The 12,739-nt window shown below is 33.5% G+C and overlaps 1 protein-coding gene across 3 annotated transcripts in view; it reads left to right on the forward strand.

Moving 5' to 3' along the window:
- DPYD (dihydropyrimidine dehydrogenase) overlaps positions 1-12,739 on the forward strand; it is a 982,193-nt gene that overhangs the window by 58,145 nt on the left and 911,309 nt on the right. For all 3 annotated transcript variants that reach the window (XM_058303142.1, XM_058303141.2, XM_058303140.2), the window contains exon 2: positions 7,300-7,410. In XM_058303142.1, the coding sequence (XP_058159125.1) occupies positions 7,300-7,410 (111 nt within the window). The remainder of the gene's footprint in view (positions 1-7,299; positions 7,411-12,739) is intronic.

Consider the following 12,739-nt stretch of genomic DNA (forward strand, 5'->3'; position numbering starts at 1 on the left):
ACCACACTTTCTTGATTACTATAATTTTGTAATAAGTTTTGAAATCAGGAAGAGTCCTCCAACTTTGTTCTTTCTAAGTTTATTGTTTATTTTCTTATTCTGGATCCCTTGCATTTCTATATGAATTTTAGAATCAGCAATCAGCTTGCTCATTTCTACAAAGATGGCCACTGTAATTCTGATAGGGATTGCAATGAATCTGTAGATAAATTTGGGGAATAATGTTGCTTATTCTTAGATTAACTTAATGTTTTGGTCTGTGAACATGAGATGCCTTTTCGTTGATTTAGACCTTGAATTTATTTCAACAATGCTTTGTAGTTTTCTAGAGTGTAAGTTTTGCACTTATTTTATTAAATTTATTCCTAAGCTTTTTATTTATTTTAATACTATTGTAAATGGAATTGTTTTATTAATTTCATTTTTGGATTATTCATTGCAAGTGCATAGAAATGCAATTTATTTTTGTATAGTTACATTTATTCTGCAGTCTTGCTGAACCTGTTTCTATATGCAACGCCATATTTTCTGCAAAAGAGAGATATTTTTGCTTCCTTTCCTGCCTGGTAGTCTTTTATGTTGTTTTCTTGCATAATTTCCCTGTCTAGCACCTCAGTACAATGTAGAATAGAAGTGGTAAGAGCAGACATCCTTGTCTTGTTTTCTGATCCGAGGGGGAAAGCACTCAGTATTCCACCAAGTCTGATGTTACCTGTGGAGTTTTTCCTAAGTACCCTTTATCAGGTTAAGGAAGTTCCCCTATATTCCTATTTTTCATGTTTTATCTTGAAAAAGTGTTGGATTTTTGTGAAGTGCTTTTTCTGAGTCTATTGAGATGATCATAGTTTATTTATCCTTTATTTTATTGGTATGGTATATTATGTTAATTGCTTTTCAGATGGCACACCAAACTTGTGTTTCTGGGGTAGATCATAGTTGGTCATGGTACATAATCATTTTTATATATTGATTTCTAGTAATTTAATGAGGATTTTTGCATCTTTATTCATAAGAGATTGGTTTGCAGTCTATTCTCTCCTTTTCTGTTTCTTGGAGAGTTTGTAAGAATTGATGGTAAATTTTCTTTAAGTGTTATTAGAATTCACTCTTGATGCCACCTGGGCCTGGGCTCTATCTATCTATCTATCTGTCTATCTATCTATCTATCTATCTATCTATCTATCTATCCATCATCTATTACCAATCAAATCTCTTTACTAGTTATAGGTCTATTTAGATTTCCTATTTCTTTCTTGAGTCAATTCAGTAGTTCATGTCTTTCTAAGAATTTGTCCATTTCTTCTGCTATCTAAATTATCGGCATAATATTCATAGTATTCCCTTATAATCTTTTTTATTTCGTAATGTTAATAAAGTCTCTTCTTTAATTTCTGATTTTAGTAATATGAGGCTTTATTTTTTATCTTGCTCAGTCTTGCTAAGATTTGCCTAAAATTTTTGATCTTTTCAAAATATCAACTCTTGGTTTCATTGATTTTCTCTATTATTTTATATTGCTTATTTCATTAATTTCAACTCTAATCTTTATTTCTTCTGCTTGCTTTTAAGTTCAGTTTGCTCCTTTATTCCCTGAATCTTAAGGTGGCGCAATAGATTTTTTACTTCATATCTTTCTTTTTTAATGTAAATACTTACAACCATAAATTACCTTCTAAGCACTGCTTTAACTGCATTTCATATGTTTTGCTATGTTGTTTCTTCATTTTCATTGATCTGAAATTATTTTCTAATTATCTTTTTGATTTCTTCTTGGGCCCACTGGTTGTTTGAGTGTATTATTTAATTTCCATGTATTGAGAATTTCCCAAATATTTTTCTGTTATTGATTTCTAGTTCTATTCACTTTGGTAAGGTAAATACTGTATGATTTCAATCCTTTTACATTATTGAGGCTTGTTTTATGGCCTAGCATATGGTCTATCTTTTGGAATTTTCCATGTGGATTGAGAAGAATGTGTATTCTGTTTTTTGGGGGGTGAATGTCCAATAGCTATCTATTGGTTTATAGTGCTGCTTAAGTCTCCTATTTCTTGTTGATCTTCTGCCTAGCTACACAGTATTTCAAATCGAGTGTTGACCATTATTTTTGACTTGTCTGTTTCTCTCTTCAATTCAGTAAATTTTGCTTCATGTATTTTCTTTACTGTAATAGGTTTTTGTTTTTTTTTGTATCCCCTACTTGTTGCTTTTTTTGCTTGCTGTCTGCTCTCTGTGTCCATTCACTGTGTGTTCTTCTGTCTGTATTATTTCCCCTCTCTGCTGGCAGCTTGCTCGCTGTCTGCTCTCTGTGTCCATTCGCTATGTACTCTTCTGTGTGTTTGCTTGTTTCCCCTTTTTTTTTGTTACATCACCTTGCTGAGTGGGCTCTCCATGGTGTCTGCAGGCCAGGTGGCGCTCCACAGCATGCGCGTGAGGCTGCCTTCACAAGGAGGCCCCGGGATGTGAACCCAGGGCCTCCCATATGGTAGACTTGAGCCCAAGTGATTGAGCCACAGCCGCTTCCCTGCTTCATGTATTTTTAACCTCTGTTTTAGGTGCATGATTTTATAATTGTGATATTTTCCTGACGGACTGACCCCTATACTATGAAATGTTTTTCTTAACTCAAGTAAAAATGTTAAGGCTGTTCTAATATTAGTACAGTCATTACAATTTTCATAGAGTTGCTCTTGGCATGATATATTTTTTCTATTTTTCACTTTGAAACTCTTTGTGTCACTGAATTGAAAATGTCTCCTATAAATGGCATATATTTGGATCTTGGTTTTTTTTCTTCTATCTAAATAAAAAATATAAACTATCTTTTAAAATTTCACAGTTATCTTTACTTTTGTCCTTTTTTTTGTGAGTGTGAATTTGAATTACTTTCTGGAGTAACTTGTTTTCAGTCTGAAAAATTTCCTTTAGCAGTTCTTGTAGGGTATGTCAGTGAATTCTTGTTTTTTCTTTACTCTAAATGTCTGTATTTCACTTTTATTTTCTAAAGATAGTTTTGTTAAATATAGGATTTTTGTTGACATTTTTTTGGAATGTGACATCTCAGTGCTTTCTGGCTTCCATTTTTCTTGATGAGAAGTTATTTTCCCTAATGAGAAGTTGAATGTTAAAGTTATCTGAGTTTACATGAGGAATCATTTTTTTCTTTCTGATTTCAAGACTTTTTTTCTTAGCTTTTGCTTTTTAGCATTTTTACTATGATGTGTCTTTGTGTGGAACTTCTTTAATTTATCATACTTCACTTTCTTTGAGCTTATTGTATGTATAACTAGTTTTAAAAATCAACTTTGGAATGTTTTAAGCCATTATTTCTTCTATTTTTTTTTCTGCATCTTTGTCTCCTCTCTTAATGATCTACCACATTTCTCTTAGGCTCTGTTCATTTTTCTTCATTCTTTTTTCTTCTCTTTCTTCAGACTGTGTGATCTCTATCTCTTTAGGGTCATCAATTTTTTTCTCTGCTGGTTCAAATCCTTTATTGAGATCCTTTAGTGAATTTTTCATTTCAGGTATTATACCTTTCAACTCCAAATTTCCTTTTGATTCTTTTTTTAAAAGTAATTGCTGCCTCTTTTAAAATATTCTCTGATTAGCTATTCTCATCCATTCATTCCTTTGCTTCTTTAATTATTATTTCCTTTATTCATAATGATTGATTTGACTTTTTTGTCTTTTGTTTTATTTTATTTTTTAAAAGATTTATTATTTATTTATTTATTTATTTATTTATTTATTTCTCTCCCCTTCCTCCCCCCACTCTGTGTTCATTTGCTGCGTCGTCTTCTTTGTCTGCTTCTGTTGTTGTCAGCAGCACGGGAATCCGTGTTCCTTTTTGTTGAGTCATCTTGTTGTGTCAGCTCTCTGTGTGGGTGGCGCCATTCTTAGGCAGGGTGCACTTTCTTTCGCGCTGGGCGGCTCTCCTTACAGGGCACACTCCTTGTGCGTAGGGCTTTTCTACGCGGGGGACACCCCTGCATGGCACGGCACTCCTTGCGTGCATCAGCACTGTGCATGGGCCAGCTCTACACAGGTCAAGGAGGCCCAGGGTTTGAACCACGGACCTCCCATGTGGTAGATGGATGCCCTAACCACTGGGCAAAGTCTGCTTCCCAACTTTTTTGTCTTTTAAATATCATACTTGGGCCTTCTCAAAGGCAGTTTCTGTACCTTTTTTCCCCCTTGTGCATGAATCACAAATTTCTATTTCTTTGCATGCCTTTTAATTCTTTATATAGAAAATGAAACATTTTTGGTAACATTGTAGTTCTGAATATTAATTGTAGCAGTTGGATATTATTGATGAATTCCAAAAAGAAATATTGGATTATGTTTGTAAACTGATCTTTTCCCCTGGGTCTATTAGAGTGTTTTGGATTCAGAGATTTTACTTTTACTGCATTAAATAATGATTAAGGCTTTGATTGGGCCACATCAGTAGGACATTGAGTCCTGCCCCTTGGTGGGTGGAGACTCACAGAGAAACTCCACTGTAGAGAAAGGAGGTGAAAGTTTTGAGCTGGAGCCTGGGAAGTAAACACACAGGAGAGAGCAGAGCAGCTGATCCCAGAGAGAAACAAGCCCTGGAAGAGAGATAAAACTTATCCTAGACTACAACTGATATTGGAAGAAGCTGGGACCAGAGCCTTAAGAGGAAGAGGAAGGCTAACCGTTGGCAGCCATCTTGCTCCAACATGTGGCAACAGACTTTGGTGAGGGAAGTAGCTTATGCTTTACAGCCTGGTAACTAAGCTTCTACCCCAAATAAATATCGTTTATAAAAGCCAATAGATTCTGGTATTTTGCATCAACACCCCTTTGGTTAACTAATACATGATTCTCCCTATCCTGAGGGCATTTTTGTTTTCTTTTCTTGTTTATTTGTTTAGTAATCAGATGGATTATTATGGTAAAGTCTATTTTCCTTAAAGTGTGAATTCTCTAATGTCACTCCTCACAGGGTGCAGCCTTGAGCATGGGCACCGTCTCCCTGGGTTGACAATAGTTTTCATAGGGCTTAATTGGAGGCAGGTGGGGCCTTGTGTTCTTGACTGCCCTCATCTGGAGTGGAACCTATGTCATGCTGAACTGGGAGATGGGTGGAGGGGTCATGATGCAGTTCAGAAACCAAAGATTAATTTGTCTTTCTGAGTTTTAGTAGATTTTCTTGAATAAATGTTTCTTTATTTGCTCTTTGCTCTTTAGATGTTTCCTCATGCCTTCAAATGGTTATTAATTTTAATAATGCTTATCTGTTATGATTGTTTTTGTGGAGTGTAGGTCTGTGGATATCCTCGTACCACCATTTTGGAAATAAAACCCATACTGGTTATTTTGAAAGGCTTTCTTAAGAAAGTGCTCTGTTTTTTATAGTTTATAATTAATTACCATTGTTTTTAAAAAATCAGCTAGGATATCATCTAGAAAACTATTACTCTTGATAAGTTTATAATTAGCAATAGTAGAAGGGAAAAAACATTTTTAGTATATGTCTGGTTGTATAATTACCTCTTTTATCCATTTATTCATTTTGATCTTTTTAATAGTTCTTTGTGGATTGAAGGCTTAATCATTGAAAATGATTAACATAACCCCTTAATTTTCATAGGATTAGAATCTAGACTTGGAAGGTTATCTTGGAATTGGTCAGGTCTAGTAGAATTTCATTCTCAAGACACCTGTCAAATTCTTATACAGGCACTACATGACCAAGTCACAGATTGACAATTACTGTTACACATGCCTTTGATTATATTTTGAATCCACTTTAATTGTTAGTATTTTTTGGTTTAGAGAGCATATTTATTCCATCATGCATTTTATTTCTTCACCACAACCTCTGGTATAGGCATTACCCCATTTTGCATGTGAGGAAATTGAAGTCATTTGCTCTAAATATGGGCAGTAAGAATTGAAAATCAAATTCATAATTTTGAACAATATATTTCACAAGCATGAGCATCTATTCGTTAGGGGCTGCAAATCTGTGATTCAAAGATTTAAAAATCTATAATCCCTCAACTCAAAGCATTTACAGTTTAGGAGGGAAGAGAGATTCATAAAGTGGCAGATATTCTTTAGTTTGTTATATCCTAACAGATGTTTGCATGGTCTAGGACAGAAAAGACAGATCTAGATTGGATAGGGAAGGCTTCCTGGAGGAGGAAGACAATTGAGATGAACATCCATTGTTTCAAAATGAACTAATATATGACTGAAAAAGTTGACTTTTGTGATTTCTGATACAATATCTGCTGCCACTTATTTATTTATATTTGAATTCAAATAGTCCTTTAATTTCTACAATTTCAGTTCTGTATACTCTAATGATACAAAATTAATTGAATACCTTTTCCATATGAAAGCACTTCAACTATTGAAAACTTCTATGTCTTCTGGGTTTTTCTTTAATGATTACATGTTGCCCTTTAAAACATAAACATTGAAAAGTTAAAAGTATGAATTTGATGAAATGGAAGGATTTACCACCATAGTTCCTCCTTTCTGATCAAATTGTGTTTCTTTTTTCTTTTTTCTCTCTTTCTCTCTTTCTCTTTCTTTTTCTCCATTTGTCTCTCTCTCTGTTTGATGTTTTTGTGTTTACCCAGAATAAATGATTTTAACAAGCTAGTAGAAAAAATAATAGGGAATTGCTTCAATAAAAAATTGAATTTATCCCGTATAATTCATTAATGTAATTTAAGGTAACTATTTGATGAGCCATGTCACATTTTGGCCATATGTTGAGTTTTTTGTCAGTATTTATTTGTTTTATTCTAAAACAGTTTGTTCTGTCTCAGTTTTTCTCTATGAAATTTTGTTGTATCAGGATTTTCCCAGGGAGGTGGATGTGGCTCAAGTGATTGGGCTCCTGTCTACCATGTGGGAAGCCCCAGGTTTGATGCCCGGGGCCTCCTGGTGAAGGCATGCTGGCTTACGCCACTGTGGAGAGCTGATGGCCTATGCCCCTGCAGAGAGCTGATGGCCTGCGCTGCTGTGAGAGCGCAAACAACAATTAAAATGAAGTAAAATAAATCTTAAAAAAAATATATTAGGAGACAAAAATTTTTAAAAAATTTACACATATTGTACTTTTTTTTTTTTTTTTTTACCAAATACAGGATTTTTCACTACTTTTCTTAGATACCATCTGGCTGATAAGAGCTTTCTCTCCCAGTTAAGTTTTTCTCTGGGGAGGGGGGAAAAAGGATATTAAAATAAAATTTTGATTTTTCAATGCCAACATATTTACATATTATTATGCTTTGTTTATACTCTCTTCAGAGCATACTGGCTTTAAATCCTCGAACACAAACTCATGCAACTCTACATTCTACTTCCACCAAGAAATTAGACAAGAAGCATTGGAAAAGAAACGCTGATAAGAACTGCTTTGTAAGTACCACTGATACATAGTTTCATGCTAAAAATTATCTCATTTCACACATTGTAAGACAAGAATTTACACTTACTTGTAAATACAATTAAATATGAGTGAAGTGTAGATGTGATTCTTTTCATATTTTAAACATTGAATATTTATATAATCTCAAATGTGTTTAATTTTAATCTTTAAAAAAACTTCTGAAGCCCTTAAAAATCATATAAATTTAGTTTTGTGCCAAAATTTCTTTTCTTTAAATCTGTAAAATTTCTGTTAAAGTTGTTTTGTACAATATCACAATGATATGCAAGACTTTCCATATGTCAGATATAGTTCAACTGAAGGTGTGGATAATAGTATCTAAAAACTGTTTGAAAATACACTTTTGGGAACAGGTCCAGTCTGAATATGAATATGTAACATTTAGTGTTTCTCTGAATCATGGGGTGATTACAAAGGTGGGACTGTGAGGCCCTAAATGGGGTTTAAGTACAACCTGGAAGGCAATATTCAGAATACTTTAGGGAAATCAATTTCTTTTTTAAACTGATTTTCCCAAACAAACTTATATACATTGAGACAATTTATAATAGCACTTTACTTGACACTGTCTCTTTCATACTTTGTATGCACTCTCTTATGGTATGTATGATTTTAGTTAGTTGTATGCACTTCTTTCTTTCTCTCCACATTAGTGAACTTTTTAGGTTGGGAATTGTGAGTGTGTGTGTTTATGTGTATACTTGTTTACCTAATCTTAAATTTTGCTCTCACTGGCACCCAGCAAAATTTATTGGATGAAACAAAGAAACAGAAACACCGAGAAACAAGAGTTACTTGAGAAGGTCATATAGCCATTAGCAGTAGACCTGGATTTGGGATTCAGTTTTCCTTCCTTCAGTTCTGTATGCTTCACTTCATAGCACAGCACTTCTAGTAGAGGTCTCAGGAAGTAAGTCAGTGTGGTCTAAATTACATCAAGGAATAGGCAGACTACGAAGAAAGAATCGAAGGTCACTGAGAAAAGTATCATGTAATTTTCAACCTTACAAAGCCCTTAATGATGATCAAGCCTAAATCTCTCAATTTAAGAGTGTGAAACTATTACCCAGAGCAACTATGACTTTCCTAATGTTCCTTATTTATAGGTGATCAGACTATCTAGGGTACAAGTTTGTTTAGAAAGAGTGGCTGTCTCTATTATGATTATTGTTGTTGTTGTTGTTTTATGGAAATTAACATTTTTAATCCATAATATAATACTATAAGTTATTTCTTATCTTAATGTAATTTTTTATAATTGGTAAAGATGCAGTGTGATGAGTTTTCTTATATACTCTCCAGCAAATATATAATGACACAAATTCTTAGAAAAGAAATTTGGCAATTATCTTTAACAATATTCATTTAATATCCTTAAAATTATTAAACACTACTAGTAATTTATCTTCTAGCATTTATCCTAAGGAAGAACTGAGGAATGGAGGCAAAGTATTAGACAGAAAGGTGATTATCCCAGTATTTTTTATTTGATAGAGAAAAATATAGGGGGAAACCCCATTGAATTCCAGCTCTGGCATAGTTAAGCAATTTATGGCAAATCTATTCACTGGTAAATTGTGGAAACATTAAAATCAGATTTGAAATAATTAATAATAGGGAAAATACAATATATATTACATGGAAAAGGCATGAAATATCAGTGTATTTAAGAATGCTGTTTACACTTATATACAATCCAAACCTGTGTAGATACCCACAAAGAATAAATAAAAATATACTAAAATATTAATTGTTATTATCATTTTTTCTTAATGCTTTTGTATATTTTAAGTTTTCTATAAAAACATTTATTAATGAAAAAAATGACAAATTTAAATTAGGTTTAAATAATATTCTCAATTAATAGTATCAGATTTATTTCTCTTGATGTATACCAGTTTGAAACTCTAAGTGACACATATGGATTTCAAAGAGCAATAAGATTCATTCCTAAAGTGGAAATATGGAGCCGAGGTTCAAAGTTTTTTTCTGTTCAGTTACAGAGTGACTTTCTTTACCTTTTTACTATTATCCTCTATATGTTTGCATAAAAAATTGAATAAATATCACAAACTATATGGTTTATTTTTAAGGTTATCTATTTTCATACTTTTGTTTTGTAATCACTCGTCTAAATTTTGAACTTATTTCCTTGTGGTGTAGGTATATTTTTTATTTTGAAAGTAAGAGAGTGTTATTTTTTATTAGCAAAATTGTGCTGACAGAACAGTCATGCATGATGTGCAGAATTCCCATACATCACCCCACCACCAACACATTATTGTGGAATATTTGTTACAAATTATGAAAGAACATCATCAAAATATTGCTAATTATGGTCCTTAGCTTATATTTGGTGTATTTTTTCCATAAACATCCTTTAATTAACATCATGTACTAGTATTTTACATTTGTCATAGTTCATGAGAGAACACTCTTATATTTGTACTGTTAACCACAGTCCATCATCCACCACAGGGTTCACTGTGTTATACAGTCCCATGCCTTATCCACGTCATCTGACGTGTACTTTCAGTGACTGTTCCATCACAGAGTTGTGCTGCTGTCACTTCAGTAATTTTAGAATGTTTTTCTTACTCCAATAGAAAAAAATCCCATACCCCATTATTATTATTATTTTTTAAAGATTTATTCATTTCTTTCCCCTTCTCCCCGCCCCAATTGTCTGTTCTCTGTGTCCACCCCCTGCGTGTTCTTCTCTGTCTACCTCTGTTGTCAGCGGCACAGGAATCTGTGTCTCCTTTTTTTTGTTGCGTCATCTTGCTGCGTCAGCTCTCCGTGTGTGTGGCACCATTCCTGGGCAGGCTGCACTTTCTTTCGCACTGGGCGGCTCTCCTCACGGGGTGCACTCCCTGTGCATGGGGCTCCCCTACACGGGGGACACCCCTGCATGGCAGGGCATGCCCTGCGCACGGGCCAGCTCCACAGGGGTCAAGGAGGCCCAGGGTTTGAACTATGAACCTCCCATGTGGCAGGCGGACGCCCTATCCATTGGGCCAAGTCCACTTCCCCATACCCCATTATTGACCTTTAGCATTGATATAGTATCTCCTTTGACAATGATGCAAAAAATATTACAATATTGCTGTAAACCATAGTCCATAAGTTAACTGTATTTTTCAGGAAGGGAGTGTAATTTGAGAACACAAATCAAGTTATCCTTAAAACTTAATTTTACTATATAGTTTTGAAAATTAAAAAATTTAAAATCAAAACGTGTCATAAACTATTTAAATCTGAAAACAAAGAAAGTATCTTGAAAGCAGCCAGAGAGAAATATCACACCAGTATTTTCCAAATGCTGAAAAACAAAACCAAATAAAAAATTGCCAGCCCAGAATCTTGTACCCATTAAAAATATCCTTCAGGGAAAAAAGGGGAAATCAAGCCATTCTCAAATGAAAGAAAATTAAAAGAATGTGCTGTCAGTCACACTCACCTAAACAAAATGGTTAAGGGAAGGTTTCTGAACATAAAGGAAACAATAAAAAGAAAGAACCTTAACACATCAGAAAGGAAGAACATAGTAAGCAAAAGTATGTATTTTAACCTATGGATTACTTACAAGTGTGTTGTTTAGTTTTCAAATGTTTGGAGATTTTACTGATTATCTTCCTGATAATGATTTCTACTTTGATTTAAATGTCATTCCAAACATTTAAAGAAGAATTAATTCCAGTTATACACAATATCTTTATATGGTATATTGTTATATACATAACACCTTTATAGATTGGAAGACTCAACATAGTAAGGTTGTGTAGTTTCTCAAAATTGATAAGCAGGATTAATGTAATTACTAGAAAGTTCTTTTAGTAAGATAGACAAGATTATTCTAATATTTATTTGGAAAGGAAAAGGAGCTAGAATAGCTAAGATAAGTTTGAAAAATAAGAACATAGTTGAGGAATCAGTTTACTCAATTTCAAGACTTCTTATATAGGCATAGTAATCAAGGCTGTAGTGTTTATGGGAGGAGAGACACATAGATAAGTGGAAGCGAACTGAGAACCCAGAATAGATCCATATAAAGATGCCTAACTGATATTGACAAAGGTGCAAGAGCAATGAATGGAAGAAAGAAAGCCTTTTCAACAAATGTTGGAGTAATTCAACAGCTATAAGCAAAAAACATGAAACTTTACCTAAATCTCATGCCTTATAAAAAAGTGAACTCAAAATTTATCATACACTTATATGTAAAGCATAAATTTATAAAACTTTTAGGAAAAAAGCATTGAGAAAAATTTGTAAATCTAGAGCTAGATGAAGAGTTCTTACAATTGATGCCAGAAGCAAGATCAATAAAACAAAAAATTGATGAGATCTTCATCTAAATTAAAAATTTCTGCTCTTTGATAGACCCTGTTAAAAGTATGAAAGATGAGCCACTTATACATTTTGGTGGGAATGTAAAATGGTACAGTCTCTGTGGGAAATAGTTCAGCAGTTTCTTAAAGAAAACTGAAAAAAGCAACTACTGTATAGTCCAACAATTACCCTCCTAGGCATTCATCACAGAAAATTTTTGTTCATACAGAAACCTGTACATGAAATTTATATTAGCTTTATTCATTATAGCCACAAACTAGATATAATCCAGATGACCTTCAATGGGTAAGGGATTAAACTGTGGAATATCCATACCATGGAATACTGCTCAGCAATAAAAAGAAATGAACTATTGATACACAAAACATCCTGGATAGTCTCCAGGGCATTATGGTGGTGGTTGGGGAACAGAGAGAGAGAGACAGACAGACAGAGAGAATCCCAAAAGGTTGCAGGCTACATACTATATTATTCCATTTACATAACATTCTTGAAATTACAAAACTATAGAAATGAAGAACAAATTAGTGTTTGCCAGGGCTTAAGGTGAGTGTGGGGACAGGTGGAGCTATAAAAGGGCAACATAAGGAATTCTTATGGTGATGAAAATCTTCTGTATCTTGACTATCAATATCAATACCCTGGTTGTGTTACGGTGCTTTAGTCTTGCAAGATGTTATCATTGGGAAAAACTGGATAAAGTGTACTGGGATCTCTATTATTTTTTACAACTGTGTTCAATCTACATTTATCTCACAATAAAACATTTAAATTACAAAATCAGGGAACCTCAGATAATATTATAAGATTGAAAATACAAACATTTGTATTATCAAGAGACTAAAAATAAAAATATGTTGTATAAAAAACTTATTTTGTTATTTGATTAGTATTTTGTTATGCATAATCTTGAAAAATATCTATATTTGCAAGGGATTTGGGGGC

Source organism: Dasypus novemcinctus, chromosome 9, assembly GCF_030445035.2.
Source record: "Dasypus novemcinctus isolate mDasNov1 chromosome 9, mDasNov1.1.hap2, whole genome shotgun sequence".
NCBI lineage: Eukaryota > Metazoa > Chordata > Mammalia > Cingulata > Dasypodidae > Dasypus > Dasypus novemcinctus.